The sequence below is a fragment of the Hoplias malabaricus genome, chromosome 1, assembly GCF_029633855.1.
Source record: "Hoplias malabaricus isolate fHopMal1 chromosome 1, fHopMal1.hap1, whole genome shotgun sequence".
NCBI classification, from domain to species: Eukaryota; Metazoa; Chordata; class Actinopteri; order Characiformes; family Erythrinidae; genus Hoplias; species Hoplias malabaricus.
Window position 1 is genome coordinate 82,331,157 of NC_089800.1, and position 26,480 is coordinate 82,357,636.

At 38.7% G+C, this 26,480-nt stretch overlaps 1 protein-coding gene across 1 annotated transcript in view; it reads right to left on the reverse strand.

Moving 5' to 3' along the window:
* Positions 1-1,718: 1,718 nt before the first annotated feature.
* The window catches only part of LOC136709678 (leucine-rich repeat and fibronectin type-III domain-containing protein 2), a 233,306-nt gene continuing 208,544 nt past the window's right edge, over positions 1,719-26,480 (reverse strand). The window contains exon 5 of the mRNA XM_066685106.1: positions 1,719-1,786. Within this exon, the coding sequence (XP_066541203.1) occupies positions 1,735-1,786 (52 nt within the window). The 3' untranslated portion in view covers positions 1,719-1,734. The remainder of the gene's footprint in view (positions 1,787-26,480) is intronic.

Below are 26,480 nucleotides of genomic sequence, written 5' to 3' on the forward strand. Positions count from 1 at the left end.
CACACATTATGAATGGATATGTGAATTTCTGACACATGTCAGGTGTGAAATATAGCTTTAAACCTACACCTAAGTCTAACGTCTGAGCCCTTTCTGTATTTGTTCTGTTTTCTGTGTATTTAGTAACACAGCACCTCTAAAGGACGGGAGCTCACTTATTCATTCATTCATTCATTATCTGTAACCCTTATCCAGTTCAGGGTTGCGGTGGGTCCAGAGCCTACCTGGAATCATTGGGCGCAAGGCCGGAATATACCCTGGATGGGGCGCCAGTCCTTCACAGGGCAACACACACACACACACATTCACTCACTCACACCTATGGACACTTTTGAGTCGCCAATCCACCTACCAACGTGTGTTTTTGGACTGTGGGAGGAAACCGGAGCACTCGGAGGAAACCCACGCAGACACAGGGAGAACACACCAACTCCTCACAGACAGTCACCCGGAGGAAACCCACACAGACACAGAGAGAACACACCACACTCCTCACAGACAGTCACCAGGAGCGGGAATCAAACCCACAACCTCCAGGCCCCTGGAGCTGTGTGACTGTGACACTACCTGCTGCGCCACTGTGCCGCCCCGGAGCTCACTTAATGATTTTAAAATAAGTACTAACCATACGAAATTACAACAGAGAAAGATTTTACTGTTGTTAATTATAATTTTGAGATCTTGATGTACGTTTCTGAGCATTTTCAGATTGCACACATAAATTATTTGAATATTTCTCAGGCATTACTGTTGAAATTTTAGCTATTCATGCCTAGTTACTACTAGTTTTTTGTCTCCAGTTTTGTTGGAACTTTTTGATTTTCTGTGAATACAAATATAAAATAAATAACCACAGAAGCATTGTGCGTTTTTAAATATTGACGGAACATTGCACACTTAGAAAAACTCTTGGATGACTCAAAAAGACCACAGCTTAATGCCACCTAATGCTTTTTTCTAACTTCTAGTTGAACAGTTCTGTAGTCATACCATCCTGAGAGAGCATACCCTTAATATTTCTTTCATCAGCCACCCACATACTCTCACCATCTGCTTCAGTGAATGAGAAAAGTGAAGTGTGAGGTTTGTAAATGAACTTTTGGTATTAATCATCTATCAGGACTTTTGTACAGTTTATATTTTATGTGTTTTTTAAAGGAATTACAGTTTGATTTCATAGTGGTTAAATAGAAGTACATAGAAGATTAACATTGTCACATGAACAGGTAAACACAACATATAAACACAATAATACACAACAATAATATTCAGGTCAACAATGAGTCACTATTCTTAGATTATTATTCATTTTGTAAACAATAAAAAATAATACAATTAGGCAATATACTGACACCTATTGGCCAGTTGGCCTGAATGTCTCCTATATTCTGTACTAAGCCTGTTTTAAATATGGCGGCTCCATGTTGGGGACCCACTCTATAGAGCATAATCTAGTTTACCCAGGGTCTAAAACGCAGTTTCAATGTACCTCTCATGTGTCTTGTATTAAAGAGTCATATAGGAATAATAAATAACCTTTAATACATTTTTTGTTTTGCAAAAGAAGCGTGTTGCTTCTTTAAAATGACAAGGAAACCAGCTGGGATGCTTATTTCAGGGAATTCAACTTTTTGCTCATTTGTAGTGCATGTGTATCTCACCTGCTATCCTGAGGCTTTCCTCATCTCAGATTTCAGACCACAGGGAGCTGGAGCATCAGTAAACCCAAACACCTCATGTCTTGACATTGAGGGAGTCAGAAGTGTGCCATTCAAGAGGCCTGGAACTGCAGAAAGAACCAAAGAAAACATGGAATTTTAATAATTAAAAAACTCCATACCAGCATACACAAGATTTCATTTTACACACAGCATTGAGTTCTGCCCGCCTCTGACTTGTACAAATACAGTGTTCCTAAGTGCTACTAAATATTGCATGTTTTGTCTTCAGAAAAAACCCAAAAATATGGAGCACCATTTCTCGAAGTAAAGCCCCAAACACAATATGGGTCACTGCTCATCTGGCTGACAACAACAGGTATCAGTGCTGCTGATCCAACCTAGAAGAGCTGGTGGTCAAGCCCTCCTCTAGGGATGTATACTTTTTCTTCTCCCAAGAGGTGGGCTTTTGGGTCTTGTAATAGCCTCATATGCCCACCAGTAGCTTCATTTGTTTTGATTGTGCAAGCTTTAATTGGAAGTGAAACACAGCTCCCTCCCCAAGGGACAGAAAGTCTGCCAGGCTAAACTAATTAGCCTTTCACATGACTGCTGCCTCCAACTTAATTGAATTTAATTAGCTGGATGGCTAATGTACACCTTATCCACAGAACCCTGTAGACGAACACAATTGTCGCTTGTCACTTGACAGAAGGGTTTAAGAATATTCACAAATGTTTGATATCTTTCCTCATTACTCAGTGAAACACCGTCATCAAGACTCGTCTGGTAGTCTAGTCACTCCTGCTAATGGTTGTACACAGGAGTACTGGAGCATTGACTTTTCATATGTGCATGGTTTTGTGGTCAGCAGTTCCTTCATTCTTCTTCTAAATTCAAGGGTGCTGTAGTACAATCATCAAGGATTCAAACTGAATTCACACATAGGCCGGGGTGTCCATATCTTGGGTTTCAGAAAAAGAGGAAACTTGAGAGGGAGGGGAGGTGGTATTTTAACACATGTACTCTTTAATAAGACAACTGCCAAATGCCTTTATAGACAAATAATATTATTCCATTCCATTCAACCTTTGACCCTAAACAATAATAACAAATGAATTATGACAAATAAGGAATTTGCTATAAAAACAGTTTAATATGGTGCTGTATGTAAAGGCAGGGTGGCACGGTGGTGCAGCAGGTGTCACAATCACACAGCTCTAGGGACCTGGAGGTTTTGGGTTTTAGTCCTGCTCTGGGTGACTGTCTGTGAGGAGTTTGATGTGTTCTTTCTGTGTCCACGTGGGTGTCCTCCAGGTGCTCTGGTTTCCTCCCACGGTTCAAAAACACACATTGGTAGGTGGATTTGTGACTCAAAAGTGTCCATAGGTGTGAGTGAATGTGTGTCGCAGACTCTAGTAAAACACTGTAAAGTTAAGCTGAACTCTGCTGATCATAGTGAATGGTGCAAATGTATCCCAATTATGCTCTTGGCTCCCCAACCCCTTGAAAACTTAAACCCTCACGCATTTCTCTTCTCACCTTTAAATATCATTAGATGTCAACATAGTGCACAGTTCAATAAAGGCCGCAAGGCTTACAGCAGGGAAAACAAAAGTTGATACCTGGACGTATTTTGGCAATTTAAAAATTCTAGCTGGGTGCATTTCCCAAAATAGAGGCCATGTATGGGGAAAAGAGGACGTATGGCCAATCTAATATAACTCTACTTGAGTAAAGGCCATTTCTAGGATTCATAGAATGGGGAATAATCTTTTGTGGAATATACTGATTATGTTGAGACATATACCCAGCAAGAATGATTGCATTTTAACCTAAATCCAAGCCAAACCCTAAACTTAACATTTACATTGATATTTACATTAACTAACAATGACCCCAACCATAATTGGACCCTAAAACAACTCTACCTCTGACTCAAACCCTAACCCTAAACACAATCCTGACATTAACTCTAACTAATGTACAAAAGCTCAGAAGCAGGATGTTATTTGCTCAGCAGAGCCCAAATGTAACTCTCCCACAAGACTTTACAGTTATTTTAAGTAATTTTATTACATGTGTAGCTCGTTCACTGCTAAAGAATTTGTAGAAGTTTCAAGTGGGGTCAAGGGGCCCTATCTCAACATCTACAGCTGTGTTGCTTCCAAGAAAATCCCAGATTTATCACAAAAGTCCATTTTTGAGGGTCACACAATGACTCTTCTCAGCTGTAATGACTGTTCTTGAGTGAAAACGGTCCAAGTGCCTCTTGGATGTCCATGTACTTCATTGTGTAACTGAACACAAAGAAGAAAAAAAAAAACATTTCCACAGATCAGTTCATGATGAAAATTTCACAATATTGTTTTTTGGTCCCACTGTTATAGAAGTCCGTTTCCGTCACATAAATTGAGATAAAACAAAAAGGCCCATTTTTTCATTAATTTTCAAGTTGCTTCCTCATTATTTTGAGATACTAAGTCAATATATTGAGATACTAGCTCAAAATTATGAGATAGTATCTTGAAATAATGAGTTAATATCTTAATATATTGATTTAGTATCTCAAAACAATGAGATACTATTTCAGTATATTGACTTAGTATCTTGAAATAAAGAGATACTAAAAAAAATGTTTTACTATAATTTTATGTGGCAAAATTTGGCTTCCAAACACCCTTATGTTAAAATGAGTTTAAAAAATAACCAATAACACCACAAATTAAGGTTTTTGATCTTATAAATCCCAAGTCAATGAGAACTTGGTTCCAGACATAAACAGCTAACTAAGAAATCTGTTTTATTCAAGGAAAATAAAGGAAATGAAAATACACATGGATATGAATTCTCTATATAATCGCAATGCACTGCTCCTTAATATAACATTAGTGTGACTTCCGAGAAGTCAAATTTGGCAGAGACAGGAATAGATGGGATTTGAAATGCTACTGGACGGAACAGGAATGGGCTTTCAGTGCGGTGCTGTAAAATTGATTAATTTAAAATATAAGACACATTATGTGCTCATTGTCATTGATTCCCGAGCTGTCATAAGAATTCCAGGAGGCATTCAGCAAAGTGCTCTGCTTGATTGATGAGAATTCCAATCAGACAAACGTGAGAACCTCCAAGTCACCTTGTGTCCAAACTGCCTTGGAGAACACCGGAGAGTGTACAGCAGTAGCTGTCCTCTCAGCGTTGCCATGGAGACAGTGTACTAAGAAAGAAAAGAAAAAGGAATTGTGCTGGTCTATTAGACAGGATTGAAAATGACTGAATAATTGTGAAGCCTCAGTAAACTAATGGGAGAATCTGTATTGCAATATATGTCTTTCTAAGCAGCATGAAAATTACACGTTTAACACTTTCAGATTCCAGAGGACGGTGAGAAGAGGCCTGCTGTGATGCTCCTTTGTATTTACTGTGCTGAGAATAGGAAGAGATGAAAAGTATGATTATTGCCTAAGGACTAATACAATGACTAAAATGGAGAATACAATGGTTTCCAAGTGTTATTTGAGCTAAGCTGGAGAAATCAGGTTCTTTGAATTGGTCCAAAATCCAATTCTCTGCACCTGAAATGGTTGCAATTAGCAGTAATAACAGATGATGAATGGCCTGAAAACATTGCTAATGAGTGTGGAACACATTGCAAACCTATTTTTTCAAACACATACAACAAAAATGACTATTTCTCCCTGTGTTCTCCTGGTAGAACTGTTATAGACCAGACTGTGGATTCAAACTGTGGGCACGTACACAATGGAGGGCAGCATGGTGCCACTACAGGCTTTTTTATTTTCCTAGACACAGCTACAGTACCTTGGGGACCTGGGTTCAGTGACTGCCTTGGGTCACTTTCTGAGAGCAGTTTTGTGTGTTCTCTCTGTGTCTGCATTGGTTACCTCACACAGTTGGTAGGTGGACTGTTTATGTGAAATTGTCCACAGGGTGAATGTGTGAGTGACTGGATGAGTAGATGATCTACCTACTCCAGGTGGTGGTTTCCAGGCTCTCTTCACAACAAATGTAAAGCCTTTCTAGCTGTTACTGCAGCAAAGGAATGGCAGACTATCTATTAATATCTCTGATTTCAGAAGAAATGCTACAAAAATAAGTTTATGTACTTCTGAATGTAGGTCAGTAACATATACTCTGTGTTAGACAAAGTCCACACACATGATTTTGCATTAATTTTGTAAGCCAAATGTTGCATGTTGGGAGGGGAAATCTTTATTACACGCCTCAGTAGACCTTGTACTGCAAGCAAGGCTGTTTCTGGGAAAAGCTGCTGGAATATCTGACAGAAATAGCAAAGCTCAATACATCTGATGGAGTCAGACTCTCAATCTAGCCAACAACAGTAAATACAGCATGACCTTGTAAACTAATCTGTTTGTTGATCTGACTAACTTTGTTATGCGTGCATTAGCTATCAGCTTCTATTGGCAGCAGTTTCCTGAGGAATTCCTGGCCAAGTTGCAGACCATTATGTGTGAAAAGCACTGCTTCTTTTTGTAGTGCAGGATTTTGCTACTTGCAAGCAATGATTAAAAATCCAGATTAGTTAATTATTAGTGACTATCAGCAACATAATGGAAGTGCAAGGTCAGCAAAAAAGTTTTAAGCCTGTTAGGTCTTATTACACAATAATAACTGATCTATTCCATTTAATAAAGGTTTTATCGATGTTTTATAAAATCAAATTCTGTAAGTAGAAGTCCTCCACTGAATAAAATACTGATACAACCACTGAGAAAATTAATTTTTAAAATGTAAAAATTAATTTCTTGCCTCAGGCAGACAATTTTCTTAAGAATGCTGTGCATGTTGCACAAAATATTTTAAATGAATAAAATATTACATAAATAAGCAAGAAGATATCTAAAAAATAGTACATATTTTACTAAAAAAGAAACTGCATGTATTACTAATATTTGTACAATATGATACATTATAATTCATATTTAAATTGCATAAACTACTCAAGCTCTGTGCATTGGTGTCACTGTTCCACTAAATACATTTAAACTCTGTTAAAGATATACTACAAAAACTGTGCTACAATCTGTTTGTGAGGGTGTTAGACAAGCAATAATCTTTTGTTGTTTACAGTATGGTAGATGTAGTGTAAGGTTTAGGGTCAGGACTTGGCGGTAGCATTACCCATGCTCAAAAATTCCAACAATTAAAAACTTACAGTGGGTTTTAAGTTAAGCTTACGGTTAAAGTTATGGTAAGAGGTTTATGGTTAGGTTTAATTTAGAGCTTAAATTTAAAGCTTAAGACAACATTGGCATGGTTAAATTTAAGAGTAGAGTTAAGATTAAGTTTAGATTTATGGTTAGGTGGACGTTTTAAGACTGATATATCACTCTTGGTTGTAAGAAATGTATGTAATAGTGACAATAATACTCTGTAAATACACAGTGTACAAATCCTGGGAATGGTCTTTTGGACATTTGAGACCAGCCTAGGTAAAGTCCCTCTATTCAAAGAAATACTGTTAATTTCAGACACAGTCGTTTAGAAAAATATCATACTGGGTTATCTCTAGCCACCAGACACTAAAGATGTTTACTTCTGCATTAAGTGGAGAGAGAAATGTTTAAACAAACAAACAAACAAACAAACAAACACATAAATAAATAAATAAATAAATAAATAACAACAAACAGTATTCCTGTTGCCAGTACCGGAATCCTTACCTATCCACAGACCTATGAATCAGCTGCCCAACATGCAAGCCACAACATAATACAGCACCATGGACAGGGCTATCACCAGGCCTCAGCAGAGGTGGAGACAACATCAATAACTTAGACCCCAATTCTATTATCATTGTAATAGGATGAGTACCAGGGGGAGTTAGAGTAGGAAGGCTAGAGAGAGATGGAGGTGGAGCACAGCTCTAGCCTCAAGGCTTTCCCTTCCCTCTCTGACTAGCGCCTGACTGTCAAAATAGGTGGTAGCAAGTCCAAACACATTTACTACAGAATGTATAGGCAAAGCAAACTAATCAACAGAGGCCTGTCTGCATGATGTAATTGTATACAGCTGCACACTTGAACACCCCCCCCCCCCACCCTTGCTCTCTAAAATGCTCTTTGGATGCTAAAGGAATGAGGCTGAGGTTATTGATTGCTATATGTTCTAACAACACTGCAGCATTTCCTGTAAAATTTGAGTCCAAACATCAGAGATTTGCAATATTCTACTGAATCACGGTGTTTGTGTGTTAGTGTGTGTTGTGCTCAGAGTGGATCAGATACAGCAGTGAAGCTGGAGAATAATTCAGTGTGGTTTCCCTGCATTGTAATTTCTAACTGAGTAATAAGGGTGTGAAAAAAAGGCATTAGACTGTAGTCCTTTAGACTTTCTTTCACTGGATTTAACGTATAAAGGAATTGTAGTCTATTTATCTTAAATATCTGCAAAGAAATTAACATTTAATTTAGTTATAATCAATACATATTTATGCAGTAATACGGTTTAAATGTTTTAAAGCTCCAGAAATCCTTCTCGGCTGCCTTCTCTGAGATTCATGAATGAGTCAATTCACAGAATGATTGATAGCAGCACCCCCATGGCAACGTATATAACACAGTATCATAGTGGGAACTAGGAGGCACACCTCGTCTTCTAAATGTAGTGCTGTAAAAGTAACTGCACATCACTGCAAGGATTGTTCCACAGTAAAATAGAATTGTGCCATGATTTCCATGTGTACAATGTACAAAATGTATTTAGTCCTCTTCTTTATTCTTTACGTCATTTGAACACAGCAGTTGACGCATCAAATGCCATGATGAACAGACCAACAGAAATGCTTCAACATCTTTTTTTACTTTGACTTTGATTGAAATGTGAGGTACTTTTCCTTCTCTTCTAGTCATTATTTTGGAGGTAGACATTTTTCTTTGGGCAGCAAGAATTTGTTGTTCTTGGCAGACTCTTACAGACTTTTACTCTGCTATTGTAATCAAGCTTCAGATGTGCACATATGTGTTAGGAGTCAGCCAAAGCAGGGAACTGAACCCTAGTTAAAGTTTCATGAATAAAACTTAGAAAGCACAGTAAACAGTAGCAGCTAGTTTTGATACAGTGAAACTATTTTACTTGTAGCAGATTGGAGAACCATGTTTTCAACATGACTCAAGCACTGATTCGCTCTGCATTGAGACTTCAGTCTGTCAAAGCCTTATGGAAATGCAACCACACTGTAACAATCCACAGTGAATCACACTGAGTCACAGAGACTAATTACAGCACCCACTATTCTACTCAACAATACACTTTAGAAATACACAGCTAATGCACTCCCTAATATAACAGCCCTGAAAATCTCTATAACCCTTTAAATACACTTTGCAGGCTGGAGTCTTCCATTCTGATAACAAGCACTATATATTGACTCCTGCTTATCCAACTTTCCTTCAGAATTCAAGAGTACTAATAAGCTGTAGTCCCTTCTTTCTCTGCAGTCAATTTCTATTCTTCTGGAAAGGCCTTATGCTCAGTGTTGAAACGTATCTGCAAGGGGTTGAAAGCATTTCTCCACAAGATAATTACTGAGGTCACTTATTGATGTACAATTCCTTCTTCACAAAATCCCTCCACCACATCCTAACGATAGTGGATGGTGGTGAAGATGGTGCTGAAGATATTGAATGGATCACACCACATAATACAACTCTATTGCTCTATAGGTAGTTCGAGGAGGGTTCAAGTCCTGCTTCAGGTGACTGTCTGTGAGGAGTTGGTGTGTTCTCCCCGTGTCCACGTGGGTTTCCTCACGTTGTTTCCCAACACACGTTGGTAAGTTGATTGGTGACTCAAAAGTGTCTGTAGGTGTGAGTGAATGTGTGAGTGTGTGTGTTGCCCTGTGAAAGACTGGCGCCCCCTCCGGGGTGTATTCCCACCTTGCGCCCAATGATTCCAGGTAGGCTCTGGACCCACCGCGACCCTGAACTGGATAAGCAGATAATGAATGAATGAATGCTCTATAGTCCAATACTAGGGGGTTCATACTCTACTAGCTCAGGGACTAGGCATTAACTGTGGTGACTGTAAACCCCTCTGACCCATTATAAAAACAGCAAGTGCACCATTTATCATCTGTGTCCAAACTTTTGTCTACACACCCTGGTAGTATACAGTTTAACAACAGTTCAACATCAGATTGCATTGCTTTCCCTTATTTCCATCAAATAATAAGGAATTCTATTTAAATCTGGTCTATTTCAAGGACTCCAGCATCCAGATTTAATTGGCAGCCTGGTATCTCAGCTGTTTCTAGGTAAAAGATTACTGTATTGATTACGGTTCCCTTAGTGAGATGGGAAGTTGCTGCAGAGATTTAATCAGGTCTGCTTTAATGAATCCACGCACATAAGTGGACTTCCCTCACGCACTGTTTTGGCCGGTATTGATCAGATCTCTCCCCTTCTGACTTATCCACCATAGGATCTATCATTTTGTTCCCATCATACCAATTTATAAAGATTCTGAGTGTGACTGACTGTCAGTCTCAAGAGGATTAGACTTTTAAATAAAGTTAAGGAGGAATAAAAACTCCTGCCCTTTAAGCTGTCCACAAGGAATAAGATTATGAACTTACAATACATAAGGCTTACCACCAACACCACATGGTGTATGTGTAATAACATGTATTAACATGTAATAATACATTAATACATTAAGACTGTGGCAGTAGTTGTATTAATTAGTTACTTAAATACTTCAAGTTACTCACGTTTTAACAATCCAGGACTTTTCTCCATTTTCCATCTAAAACTACATACCCAAATCTAGAGGCTATCTGTTCAGGCAGTGAATAAACTAGAGGCATTATCATGATTTATTTTTACAGAAAACCCTTCAAATTTGTAAAAGAAACCATTTAGAGATCCTGAAATAAAAGTGGTGAAAAGCTTATGAACACCACAAAAAATATGTAGGCCCTTTTATTATTTTAGAAAAAAAAAAACGTAAAAAAAATGAAGTGTTCAGGAGTCCCATTACTTTTTCTTTTTAAACTTGTGTCTCCAGGGGTCTATTTTCACAATCTAAAATTTGGAGTTGATACCTCATACTGATTTGAAGTTATTCATGCTGGAGCAGACAGTGGACAGGTGGCCTCTCCAAGTGTCTCTTTAGACCCCAAGCTCTCCATAAGGAAATTGATTATTTTTACTGCAAAAATACAGTGTATATATCTTGTCTAGACCTAATGTCAACATCTTACAGTGTTTTTCTTTACGTTCTATGAGAAACTCGTCTCCTGTCCCTCACCAACTGGCCATTTACCCTTCACCAAACAGTAAAAACCCTTAGGTATGGTGTGTTTTATTCTGATGTACTGAGTTTATTTCTAATGTTTACACTTGTTTCTCACCGGTCTATTAGGCGCTGAAAACGTATGCACTCTGCTGCGTGTTTGTCCCTCCTTCCTGGGTGAGTAACGCCATTACTCTGCCCCTGATTGGTCTACACACTTTATTGACATGTCGTTGGTGCTCCATGGGGATCATATTTTAACTATTTTTTAAAAATGTGTACTATTTTTTCGGCCAGTACTCTTGACACAAACATGAGGATTACTCACCAATTGTTTGATGGAGAGACTAAAATTTAGTCTCGTTTTAAAGGGGACAGTCTAAGGTAAGCACTGCTGTGCTAACTTTGTGTGTGAGCCACTTGTGGGCTCTTCCAGTTTTCTAGACGCAGTGGTTTTGTCATTAGTGAAGGAAGAAACCTGAAGTTTGAAATATCTTATTCTTTTGGCTTTCATTCCTAAGTCCTACATTGTAGTGTCTAATGGCTTATATCCTCGTGATCCTGAGAGTCTGCCCGTTCAATTGGTGCACGATATGTACACATTGACTCAAATATGGTGCCATGAAAAATCTGAAAATCTGTACTGTCACTAATATTTTTTCATAACAATTTCCTGGCAATTTATATTTCAACCAAAATACTTATTTATCGAGTGGGATTATATATAAAATGATTAAATCAATGAAAAACAGTGACTTTAAGCTTTAATTTGGTACCTTGATTGTCGACTTTGGACCTGTATTACTTGAGATATACTGATGGATATAACAATGAGTCATTTTTTTTTGGCGCAGCGACCAATCAGCTAAATAATTAATCACTGTGATTATAATCACTGTAATGTTGCAGTACACACAACAAAGATTCACAACACAGCATGTAATACACAGATTAGTGCACCAATCATAGAAAAGCTAAAGGTCCAAAAGCTAAATGCCAATCATAAGCTAAGAAAGATATAAAGCCCCCAGCACTGAGTTGTGGATGAATAGGGCTGTACCCTAGAGTACCATTAGATATCTTTCAGTATAAATTTACTATTACCATGTCATGTACGCAACATGGGATTGTTTTGTGGCAGATGAAAAACATGAAAAAGTGACAGTGCCATGGTGTGGTGCCTAACCTCACCTCCCCATCCTGATTTCACTCCTCAAAATGAGTGAAGACTAAGGAGTAAGCTAATAGCACGACTGTTGCAGTTTTACATAAGGTAAACTGAAAAATACTACATAGTTTATTCATTTAGTAGTGCTGCTAAATTTTATTTGTGTTCAATATAATATTTCAATTAAATGATTCCAGGTTGTGCTTTAAACATTCTTTAACTTTTCAGCACATTTTAAAAATACAGTAACAATACTGATAACCATGTCAATTTTAGCCACCACAATCATGGTATTAAATTTTCACATCATTTAATTTGTAACCCGTACCTTATTTAAATTATTCTTTTTTGGTTGAATGCCACCAGATCCTCACAGAAATGTCCCAACATAGACTGTAAAACATTTCATGAAGAACGGAAGCTGTGGCGGTTGATTTTAGAGAAAATACTAGCTGAACTGTTGTCCTCTGGCTTATGGTCATATACTGTACATCAGCCATGATGTCTTTTACTCATAAATCCAAGCAGACAATCTGTCTTCTACACTTTACACAACTATTGCTCAGAGTCTCTCAAAGTCATAGGCTGAAATGACAGGATATATATTATTATTGATTTCCTGCCCTCTGAGGATCAGTAAAGTGATGATTGAAAATAAAGAGAAAGAAAACTGCTATTCTAATTGAACCAGGAGACACCAAGACAACACAGAAAGCTGGGTGTTTGCCCTCTGTGTTCTCTAACTCTGGCCAATATTATATCCAATATTTTGCATACTGAAAATAATCAGTAAAACAGGACAACCGTGCCTTTTTTTTTGTTGTTGTTTGTTTGTTTTTTGATGTTGTGTTATTTTTTCTGTGTAGGCCATTGTGTTGAATCAACCGACATATGTTCTTATTCTATATTCTACTATCTGTATCACTAAAATCAACCTCCCAGTTGTGGGCATTTACAAGGGGTAGTTGGGTTATATAGATAGAAATTAATAACCATCATTGACAAATATATGAACTACGATATATGTGCATCAGCCCCACTCCAATCTATGCATCCTACACAAAAACTTATAATACCTGTTGTGACCAAGTAACTCACACACACTATCTCTGTTTCTATTAGCTTAACTATTTCTCAGTCACATTTAAGTATTAACTTCATTGATACTTAAATGTGAGATTCAGACTGAGGTGCCTGAGGTGACTAAGCTGCCTTAGACTACTTGCTTCAGATGGCTAAGACAACACCCCCCACGCTCACCCCGGTGTTGTCTTAGCCATCTGAAGCAGGTAGTCTAAGGCAGCTCAGTTGGCCTCCCTCTCTGAATGGGTTGGATGGCTTTCCCTTCCACTTTCACTGTCACACAAGTACATTGCTGGCCAGTGCTGGCATCTGTTGGCTGTAGTGATAAATCTGGGCAGCTGGCATTCTCCATTCAGGAATGTGGCTTTGGGAAACTCAGAGGAAGCAAGAACTAGCTAGGTAGCAATGTCAGTGGTTAGAGCAGCTATTTGATGGATATTTTTCTTTATATTAAATCTGTGTTAGCTTTTTTGTAACATAACAAATGTAAACATACAGGGATGCTAGCTGTTACAATTGGATAAACAATTTACAAAGCAAACTGGTTTCAGCATTTGTTATAGCTACAACATATGTGTGTCACATTCAGAAATTATGTAAGTGTTACTTGGCCCTGAAAAAAAAAAAAAAAAACATCTTCAAGACCATATTACTGAGCACCTGGCATAACTAAACATGTTAGCATTTCTAAATTAAAAAATAAAAAAAGGTTGTGCCCTCTCATTAAAAAGGAAACATAAAACATCAGAGGTAAGAACAAAAAATGTGGCTGATCAGGAAATATACCCTTCAAAAGCAGACAGCAAGGAAAATCTATGAAAGCATTCAGGGTTACAGAGGTATAAATGACTGTAGTGCCAAGCAATGACACTTTGCCAGATTTTGTTGCTTTAAATTATGTCCACTTTATCAGTAATTACAAGATGTTTTCTTCCCTCAAACTCTCACATCACTCTTCAAATAGGTTTTTAAAACGCCTCAAGGGTGTTAAAAAAATGATCAGAAAGACTGACCCGAACCATTGTCAACAGTATTCATTTTTTATATTGTCTTTAGGCAGGAATTTTGTGTTCCATTTTTTATTGTGGCTCTAATACTTGTAGTTACACCTTAACAACACAATAGTGTAACTACAGGTGGTGCATTCACTGTTATAGACGTTTATGTAATGAACGTTGTGTTTTTACATGGGATAATATTTAAAATGTCCTATGACAGTCCTTTAAAGCTTCATACAGAGACAATTCACTCTCTTCCCACCAGCAACCACAACATTTCTGTTATAATTTGGCATTGAACATTTAGCTCTTTGATTATTGTTGCTGTGATTCAATCCGTAACACTTCCCTTCTTCCATACTCATATCACCCACTAGACCCACTAGCTCTTCACAGGGATAGGCACCTCATTAATTAAACAGTTATTACAGTTAATGTAAGTAAACAAACGGCAAATAAGACTGTTGCAAAGCAATTGTAATAAACTCTGTAGCCTACATTCAGCATGGAAATCTCCTTATACTGAACACGTTCTTACGTCTTTGTATTGCACACATACTTTTCTTGTGTAACCTCAGTGGAGATGTGTGTTTGTCTGGTTACCAACAAGCAACAGTGCAGCAAAGCCCATCAGCCAAGCATATTTGTGTTTCAACAGCTGGGAATACTCTTGCACTATGTTTGACTGACTTCCACCCCAGCAGAAAGCATGAATGACATCTCAATTTGGCCATAGAGGCATGGAAGTACCTTTTATTTCAAGCCACAAAGCAAGATTCAAAACATAAACAGCTTTGAATGCTGTCTGCATGGCTAAATATTATGTACTTTTTTTTCTTAAATCCAATTTAATGCTCAGATGATTCTTATTAATATTCCTTGGCACACACTAAATTCTCAATGGCCATTTTACAGGGACATTTGAGGAAGTCCCTAGTGCGTGTTCCATGTCTTTGATTAAGTCCCAGGACTTCACAATCTGCCACTTCTACAGTGACCTACCCACAGTCCTCCACAAATCCCTGGACTCCCATGGAAATGAGAGCTGACAGCAGAATAGCATGATTTAGTGTCTATTCCCCCTTCCGCATCCTGGAAGTTCAATGAATACGTGTGATTGTGAATAGAAGAGGAAGCGAAGGGTGGGAAGGAATGTAATAAAGCTCATAAACTTTAGAACTGCCCTACTTACAACTGAACCTATTCCTGACTGTATTCTAAAGATGAACCCGCCTAGATGATTCACTTCTGAATCAAGCATCGTGCTCGAGCCATAATCTTCTGTCATGTTGATCATCTTCAAGCCTTGATGTTACCCTATATGTCCTTTCCTCATTTATGTTTCAGGATGCACAGAAACAAGTTGGCAGCATGTGCATTTAATTAGCTTTTATTTATTTAATTCAAAAAGCCAGGCATTTATTATTGGCACTGTGCATTAGCGTACGCGCTCCATTTCCAGGTCTGAGGCCAAATAAATTCTTAAGAGAAACGCAGACAAACATGAGATCAAATGCCTCAGTCTGACACATTATTGAAGAGAGCTTCATCTTTCAGCAGCTCACAAGCCTCTGGGCAAAGCAAAAGCTGTTTCCCAAGACATGTCATGCAAATGACTGTCCATTGCTTTATATAGCGGAATTTCCAGAAAGGAGTCATTTTTAAGGGAACTACTTGCAATTTTGCTCTTTGACTGTCCTTAGTTAACAGGTTCATATGCCCAGGAGAGATAATTAACTGAGAAGGCTCCACTTTACTCACGGCTGATTAATTCTGATGAGGCTCTCCTGCATGCTGCCAGCTAAAGGATGCATTGTTCTTATGTCACTATTGTATTTACTGCCAAGCAAATATATAATTTGTGAAGTCTTTATTTAGTAACATGTCATTTGAAGCACACATATGCTACATAGGGATTTCATAAAACAAGAGTAAACACCACATAACATATTTATAAATCACATTAACGATAAACTGTGACAGGTGGTGTTGCTGCCACACGGCTCCAGGGTCCTTAGCCATTTGAACGCAGCAGCTGTCCTTCACACTGTGTGAAAGTGTCATGATGAACAGACCATGAACCAATAGAAATGCCCTAAAATTACTTGGAATTTTTATTTATTTTTGTAAAGAATGTTAAGAAGGTTTTTATCTATCTCCAATGCTAAAAACCTTCTTAACATTATTTAAAAATATGAATAAATGAATAAATAAATAAAAATTCCAAGTAATTTTGGGCATTTCTATTGGTTCATGGTCCATTCATCATGACACGGTGTGAAGGACAGCTGCTGTGTTCAATTTAAATATAAATATATATTCAGTATCCATCAAACGTTTATATATGCCCACTCAGGGAGGGTTTCGTTTATTTTGGGCCATTTTCCACATATTGTGAATGTGCAGTACCAGTCAAAAATTTGGACATCTTCTCATTCAATGTTTTCTCTTTGTTTTTCATTATTTTGTATGTTGTTAATGAATATGGAACACATTAAAAACTATGAAGGAACACATATGGAATTATGTAGTAAACAAAAAAGTGTTAAACAAACCAAAATGTGTTATACTTTAAATTCTTCAAAGTAGCCGCCTTTTGCTTTGATGACAGCTTTGCACACTCTTGGCATTCTCTCACTTGGCTTTGTGAGGTTGTCACCTGGAATGGTTTTCAGTGAACAGCTGTGGCTTCATCAAGAGTTAATTTGTAGAACTGCTCGCATTCTTAATGGGTTTGAGACCATAACTTGGGTTGAACAGAGGTAGGGACTGGTACACAGTTCTATACAGTGAATAGAAATAGCCCTATTCCACCAATGACTGTGGAGAAAATGTGTCCAAAGTTTTGATGGGTACTGTACACACACACACATACATATATGTATATATAAATTTTTCAGATAAATAAAGTCAATACAAGAGAAGCTCAAATTCATGAATGCCTTGTTTTTCTGATGTATGCCTAGACTTACAGTGAAGTAAACAGCCAACATGCATTGTAGCACCCTGGGGAATTGGGCCAAGACTGAGGCATTGTTTGAAACAGATTGATATGAGGCTTGGTAAAAAATAACCCGTTACTTACGAGCACACAGAAACGGCTTCAGTCATCTCAGCAGGGCCACGAATGTATGTTCACCCATGATGGAATCAATTACAATAACCTGACCTGCTCGCCTACATCTCGTCGCGAGATCTGCCAAATGTCAGGCCCAATTAATTCCATCCCTCTCTCCCTCTGCCCATTCACCCTCATGTAAAATGCATTTCATCCCTGTGCTACAATTTCTTCTGACAAATTAGTATAGCTTGGCAAAATTCCCAGGCAGATGGGGTCTATATCAAATTTTAAAAGGTTCATGGTCTCCAGACAACACAGGAAACACTCTCCCATACACTACCTCATGACCAGAAACAATCAATAATAGAGACTATGCATGATAATTACATTAAGAGTTGCATTAAATCAGGAGTCAAGAGAAATTTAGTTGTTGGGCTAAACCTGCAAAGCTAATTAAGCATCCGAACCAAACTTTCCAATCAGCCCAATAATCCACCAGCCTCTAGCCTGTTACAGGAAAGATTAATTGCTTTGCTCTTATCCCAGAGGCTTTCACTTCAAATAGAAGCCACGGATTGGTAGAGTGCACGACAGGTCTCCGCGAAGTGAGAGAGCAGAGCTGCACGGCGATACACACTCCACATTACACCTCTCTGCATGGGTCACACTTTCCAAAAATGACCACTCATAACTGGGCTTGGAAATTGCTCAAGATGGGCATCAGCACGCCTTCAGGTTCTCAAATGGGAAATGAGGTTGCGCTTGGCTTGCTGACACTGAGGGTGATTTATAGACACCCTGTTAGAAACAGACATTGTTGTCAAGGTCAATGAATGAATGAATGGATGAATGGATGAAAGATTGATGGATAATGAAGGCAGGGCTATACTGTATCTAGGACAGGGTTAGCGTAAAAACACATCACAGACTACATGAGTAAAGCAAGCTAGGTCATGCAATGATCGGTGCCCTTGAAAACATAAACACATATATATATATATATATATATATACAAGTCATTATGTATTTAAAATAATTTATTATAAATACTGTCACTTGATGTGAAAATAATCAATTATAGTTCATATAATTGGACCCATATGAGGCATTATTCATTCATTAATTCATTGTCTATAACTGCTTATCCAGTTAAGGGTTGCAGTGATTCTGGCGCAAGGCATGAATACACCCTGGGGGGGGGGGCACCAGTCCTTCACAGGGCAATGCCCACAGACTCACACACATTCACCCCTACGGACACTTTCGAGTCACCAATCCACCTACTAACCTGAGAGGAAACTGGAGCAACCGGAGGAAACCCATGTGGACACAGGGAGAACACACCAAACTTTTCACAGTCACCCGGAGTGGGATTGAACTCACAGCTGTGTGACTGTGGAGCTGTGTGACGGTGGCACTACCTTTTGCACCACTGTGCAGGCCCGTATGGGGCATTATTGGAGTTTAAATGTATATTTACAAAGTATTATTGCCACGTTTTAAAGAGTTGTAACTGTACATATTAGGGCTTACATATAAGATCATTTAGGGGAGGACTGAACAGTCAGTTTTTAAAGATGGAAAAAAATGGACAGGTTGATGGTTGTGTTGTCTTGTTGGCTCATAGACTTGGTCAGAGCATTTCCAATACAGCAGAGCTGGTTTGTGCAACATGGTGTGTGTGTCGCTTACCTGAGGAGAGTGTTTGTGATGTTTTGGGCAATGTTCCGCTGACACATACCACCAACCTAAATCCTGCTGAAGAAGTACACTCTATCATGACAATAGTATTTCCAAATGCCAGTGGCCTTTTCCCGCAGGATAACGAGCCCTGACATACTGTAGATAGTGTTCAGGAATAGTGTGAGGAAAAAAAAAAAACAAGTCTGATCCACAGTGCCCCAACTTTGAAACTTACAGGACGTAATGGACCTGCTACTAAGGTCTTCTTACCAGATACCACAAGTCTCTCTATACAGTATCATGCAGTCCATGCCTCAATGGGTTGAATCGGTTTTGGTGGCAAGGTTATTGCTGATCTAGTGTGGATAACACAATCCAGAAAACAATAATGGGATACTAATGACTCAAAATATTTATTTCAGTGTGTGATTCAAGTCTTCTCAAAGTACAATAAGAAAATTAAAGATCATTTTCTAATCTTGAAGTTCATATCTCAGCCCACAGTAATCAACTGCCACTTCCATTAAAACATTTGAATTGTACAAATAATATCCGCTCAGCTACAATTTTGTGAACAAGTCCACCCTTTATTTTCCTTCGTTTAGTACATTTCTCACTCTCAAGTAAAAGCCGAGTCAGCTTGTAGGGGACTTTAGGAGGACTAAACACTGACAGGAATGAAATGTACCTTAATGAAGCAAAATGAGAACTATGCAGCAACATTAACCTTCAGGATTAGAGTGTTATGGACGCTGTGGATTTTCGTTTGTTCTGCATCCCACATCTGAGGTGTGACTCAGTGTAGAATAATCAGCAGTACTCCCTAACACCTCTGCTGTAATGGTTTAGCATTAACATGGTGAATATCTTGAGTGAAGAAAGGGGGTGTTTCAGATCAGAGCCATGGTATATCTCCTGGCTCTACTCTGTTGTTAAACCCAAGTCATAATAGAGGCACTTGGCTCCTGGAGTCCATCACAACACACAGGAACACAGTTCTTTGTGGAGAAAAGCCCAGCAGGTAAAGTTGGTAAATGGAGAGTGTGAAAGTGTGAAGTGTAAAGTGGACTCTGTGAAGTCTTTGGAGAAGAGAAGGTTTGTGGGAGCATCAAATGAACTGGAGCCTGAAACCAATAACTGGCAAGGACTTCCTCCTCCTTTTTAGTTATCAGTATGGAGGACAGAATTGCAAGAGAAAGCTCAGTATCAAACGCTGCACAGTTCTCCCACTTACATATTCGTAGCTGAGCCAGGCAGTGAGGTGTGTGGATTCAGCTGTATCAGATAAGTAGCCAGAAGACAGGCTGATGTTTAGCACCTCTCTAGTTCTAAGCCTACTTAATAAACAAAATGAACTGTTTATGCTTATGGAACTGCTTATGGTCCTGTAGCCACTAGTGACCTTCTACCAACCTTTTCAGTTCAGTACAGAATGAGTAAACTGTTAAAACCCATGAGAGAAGGAAAAAAAGCCAATGCTAAGAAAGAACAAGCCATCTAACTGATGTCAATGGTTAAAAGTGAGACTGAAGAAATGTAAAAATGAAGAAAAAATGTAAAACCAGCAACACTCACTGACCATAGGCAACTATCATTTAGCGTAACCAACAGACCTGTCGATAAATTTTGAAAAAAAAATAAAACATAAAGTAAAAAATAAAGAAATAAATAAACAAATAAATTCATTCATTCATTATCTGTAAGCGATTATCCAGTTCAGGGTCGCGGTGGGTCCAGAGCCTACCTGGAATCACTGGGCGCAAGGCAGGAATACACCCTGGAGGGGGCGCCAGTCGTTCACAGGGCAACACACACACTCATACATTCACTCACACACTCACACCTACGGACACTTTTGAGTCGCCAATCCACCTACCAACGTGTGTTTTTGGACAGTGGGAGGAAACCGGAGCACCCGGAGGAAACCCACACAGACACAGGGAGAACACACCAAACTCCTCACAGACAGTCACCCGGAGCAGGAATTGAACCCACAACCTCCAGGTCCCTGGAGTTGTGTGACTGCGACACTACCTGCCGCCCAATAAATAATATTTCCTTTTTAATACTGAAACAACACAATGGAATTATATTTATATTAGCAGGGACTATCATTTTAAAAGGTTGTAAATACAAAACTAAAATGAATTAGAATCTTTCATTTTCTTTATTTTTCAGGGAGAGCATTAACATCAGACACAGATGATTTAATGGAGGAAATGAATGCTACAGAGCAGCCCATGGCTCAAACATGAATTAAGTGAGATAGAATATGTCACTCCACTTTGTGGGAGGAAGTTTAGGCCAAATTTGCAAGTTAAGTTCTTACATGCGTTTGTGTCAATTAATTTTCACAGCATCTAATGACTAATGTATTTTTTGAGCACACAGGGATATAAATACATAAATACAGCTAACGTTTCAACAGATGTCTAAAATATCTATCTCCAGATATTCCTCAGGATTGTGCATTTTGATTTGTTATTCATAGATTTTACATTCACTAAGCAAGCTTCACTCCACCTGATACTGCTTAACTATATATGTGCCTGGAGCCTACCAGTCACTGGACAGAAGGTGGGAACACAACCTGGAGGGGGCGTCAGTCCTTTGCTGGGCGACACACTCTTACACATTTACTCACACACTGACACCTATGGACACTTTTGAGCAGCTAATCCACCTACCAATGTGTGTTTTTGGATCATGGGAGGAAACCCCACTGGGACCATCCTTTCAGTTACAATGAAAACAAGCATCAAGACTCTTCTCTGTTCAGGCAGTTCAACAGACTGCCACTGGTTTTCCAGACAGCAGTGTCCCACACAGTTTTCAAATGAAGACATTATCTCTTTAAGAAGAATTGAGGTTAACGCAAATCTAGGACAAACACAGGGGTCTTCCACTGTCTGATTTCTATTTAGTTTCTGACTTCTGGCACTACATTTCCTCAAGGGTATTTTGGACTCTGCACTATTTATGCAGGCTAGGATGCATTCTCTCAGAGCAACGCACTCATGAAAGTCACATTGGATAGAAGCAACTGTTTAATGATATACTTGTGAAGCAAATGGTTAATGTCTGGAACTAAAAATGGGCAGGAAAAGATTGGGATTTTTTGGTCCGTTGTTAAAGATTCTGAAAGTCAAGTTTCAAAGTTGATAAAGGAGAATTGTTGAGACTTGTGTGAGTGGTGAGCAGAACTCCTAGAGTTTCGGTGGATTATGGAAGCAGACAGGGCATCACGGACTCCTCACCATCAGCTGTGTGAAGCTTCAGTGTTGACACTTCCCTTACGTGGGCAGACAGTTCCTCAGCAGAGAAGGGCTACGTATCAGGTGTGGGTGAAGCCTGCAGGGTTGATGAGGCAGGTGCAGGAGAGTAGCACCACTGCCATTGCCATGGACAACTGAGAGACCCTGCAGCAGGTCTGGAGAGTTTGGGAATCTGACCCTAGACTACCCCGGGTGCCTCTTTGGAAAGATATAGAGTAGAGCTGACAACTCACACGATGAGTGTTGCTACCTGCAATGCTCCACCTGGACACATTTGGAACTTTTAATATGGCCCAGGGACTATTCCTAAACCCTACCACTCTGCAGTCCAGGCCACTGGAATATTTTCCTTGATTGTGTTTGTGGATATTTTGGACCAACTATTTCTGAGATGTGGTGAGGTGGTGGATGGTTTTAAAAACTTGTTTAAACTAATGTACTCATTAACAATAATTAATTAATGTATAATTATGGACAGCATGATGGTGTTCCATGGTCCTGGTGTGTTCTCCCAGTATTGGTGTTGGTTTATTCTTGTTGCTGTGGTTTCCTCCTACATTCTAAAAAAAAATATGTTGGTAAGTGGATTGGTTGTGTAAAATTGCCCAAAGGTTTGAGTGACTGCATGAGTGTGTGATGTCTATGGTGCTTTCCTGCCATATGCCTAAATGTTCCTGCTGGGCCCTCGACCCGTTGAATCCATTAATGGGTATGTATAGAAAATGAATGAGTGAATGAATGAATAAACGAAAGATTGAATGGCATATTTATTATGAACAGCCAATCACATGATAGTTGGGAGGCTGGAAAGGAAATATAAGAAACAATGCAGTATCCACTGCCTGTGTTAGAGTTATTTGGCCAGGATCAGGTTAGGCACACTGCACAAATTGCCATGGTCATATAGTCTGGTATAAAAATTGTGATCCATAAATATGAGATAAAATATACAGGGTTAGATTAAACTGTGCCAGATCGGTGTGCAGATTGCGGTTGGCCCACCGTGGCGACCCAAGATGGGAGCAGCCGAAAGACAAAGAAGAAGAAAGAGAAGATACTGCACTAGCTTAAAGTTAGCTGAGGAAGCAAGAAATTCTGCTTCGCAAGACAAGCCCCTGGAAAAGAAAGCAGTGAGATAGTTATTTGTAACTTTAATAGTCAAACAGACATAGAGAAATACACCAATTAATATTATACATTTACATTTCACTTCTTTTTGTAGGCTTTAATTTTAAAGTCTGTTAATATCTGTCAAGCTCAATTATTAGATTATTTATATGTATTGATTCATTTGGACATATCTTGTTCATATTATAACTAGAGTTTGTGAAAATATATTATATAAATACCAGTAATAATAATAACTCTGATTTTGAATGAACCATTCACAGTGTAAAGGCATGGGGGGCCTAGTAAGATACACGGTCCAACAATTTCTTGGCCCTGACCTACTGCTGTGCAAAAATGTGTGCGGAAACTACACTGTCAGGAAAAATATGTCCTGAGACAGGCAGCGTAAATGTACCTTCAAATGTACAATAGTGATCTTACAGTTAATTTACCTTGATGGCTATGATAAAAACCTGATCCCTACCTATAGCTTTAAGCACAGTTCGGCTTGACCCACCCTCCTACAAGACGCATGGGAGACAAGCATCCAGACCTCTTTCAGTCCCGGCACCTAAGTAGTGGAATTAACTTCCCCAGAGGGGGTCTAATGGACAGAGTCATTTGCTGTCTTCAAACGCTGACTGAGAACCCATGTCTTTCAAAAATACTTAAATCAGCACTTATCTTGAATTCATTAAAGGCTTATGATGATAGTCATATCTTATTTTGTTTGACATTTATTTGGTAAGGGGCAGTATGTGAGAACCGTGTATCTGGATTTGGCAGCATCGAAACTGGAGGTATCTTTTGGATTCTATACAAACTAGCTAAGGATATTTTCTGAGTAGAGAGTGAAGCAATTTTATAAGTAGTTGTGGATAAGAGCTGCTTGGCAATCTGCACTGTGGACCAGACATCTTTTAGTGCTGTTGTTGTACATGTTTATGATTGAATGCAGTATATTGGTCAGGCTGCTTCTTGTGTGACCTCTGATAGCTAGCTAGGGGCACTACAATAATACACTGAGGCATTTTGGATGAAGTATCTAATCCACCTTAAAAAAAAGTTACATTTGGATTTATACACATGAAAAGTACACAAATTATATGCAATCAAAATGGAATTAAGTACGATTATTTCCCTTTTTTAAAGGTATTGAAGAGAGGTACCCTAGGGAGTATCATATGAGTGACAGTAAAAGGTACCACAGTAGTGACAGTAAACAGAAAGTGAGTTATGTATTATTTCTACAGCAGTGGAGACAGCTAACCTACTCTTTACTTGCACATAATTGTCTAAGAGCTTTTATGATATGAACGTCACACGGGAAGGACTTTGGTAAACAGCAACATAATTTGAAGTTTACTATGCCACTTTCCTAACATTTCTCTGTCTGAACTGTCATCATGGTTAGTGGCAGTTTCATTGTAACCCAACATTTTCACAGCTTAAACACTACCTTCCCCTGAATACCCCACTGTAAACTCACAAATGTAAGGTTTAACACAATATTTGCTTTAACAGCAACATGCCACATTTTCATTAAAAATCAATGCAAATAGCAGGGGATAAATACACAAACTAGACTAGACAAACACACAATGAACAATGAATGCAAGGCTAATGTAATGCACAACACAGTAATGAGGCTGGAGTCAAGATGGAGATATCATAATTCATATTACATTTTAATTGCTGTTAGTTTTCTGTATATATTTTATTAATCTCAGGGTGTTTATACAATGTGATGCCTGCAGTTAATAAAATGATTCAAATTCAGTTCTCTACTAGAGATTCAACACTCACTTCAGACCAAAGTGATTCAAGATTCAACTCACAATTGAATCTTCAGAGAATTAAGCCTCAGCTCAGACTCAAAGCACAAATATTCAAGTTGGACCTGATGCTCAGTGACACAAGACTCAACTAATGCTTGCACTCACACCTCAGAGGCCCAACACTATTTTAATATTTGTTACCAGAAACTCAAACCAAGATCTTCAGCAATTAGTGGGTATATAACAAAAATAATATCATGATCATGAAGTGATCTCTCATCCACAGGTGGTGTTGTTATGCTACATCCATACAAGCTTTAAGAACCGTAAGCATAATCATAAAGTGTTGTCAACTGTTGTGAGAGACCATTACACAAGAGATTGCTCAGATTGATTGTACAATTACAATAAACAAATTCACATCAATACTAGACTTGCACTCTCCACCCAGAAACCCAAGAATCAACTAGGTCTTATGGACTCAATACTAGAATCTGAACAGAACTCAGAGCTTGATACTCAGCTCTAACTTAAAGTGACGCAAGACTCAACTCAAATTCCGACTCGAGATCTGACTCTGACTCAAACCCCAGAGACTACAAATCTCTACTAAGTTTCTTAAACTTAACATTTAAACTGAATAAATCAAGAAGAAAGCATAGTTGTGTTGCATTTGCACATGATGTAAAAAATTTTTAGAATCTCCAGGCCTCCCACCGTGCTTCAAAGCAAGAAAGACTTTAAACAAAGAACTCCTGACACACAAGGCGTAGAAAAAAGAAACAAAGCTTGTGAGTGTAATCTCTTTCTGCTCCCCATGCAGATAAACATCACCTTTTTTCTTCATTCCGTTCATAACCTCTCTTGCCTTTTGGCATGTTTCCTGTTGCGTCTTATCAGCATACAGCAAATGACACAAAAAAAGGCTTGATCATTTCACTTTGTAGGCATTAAAAACTGCCTTTCTGAATTCACTGACAGAACACACTGATCTAACTCATTCCCCGTAGTATTCAAACAGAGTCATGTGGGTGAAAACCTTTACTGAGTATGCGAGCATGCAATCCCACTCCAACTGTAAATCACTCTTGAACGTTTGCTCTTTGGGTTTCAGAGGTTTGAAGAAGTGCTATTCAGAATTAAAAGTTTTATAAGAGCAAATGCAGGAAGTGAGTGGTCCAGTGAGTTATAAATCCCCCTCCAGCATGTTTTACACTTTGAAAATGTGGTGTTTTTTCTGCTTGGCCAGCTGTTCAGAACAAAAACCTTTCAGAACCCTGTCTGAGTAGTGAGTTATTGGGCTGATTTGCAGTTGCTTAAAATTCCAAATGTCTCACTGGTACAATGCAATGTGCTTAGCATCATAACACGAGTTGACATTATG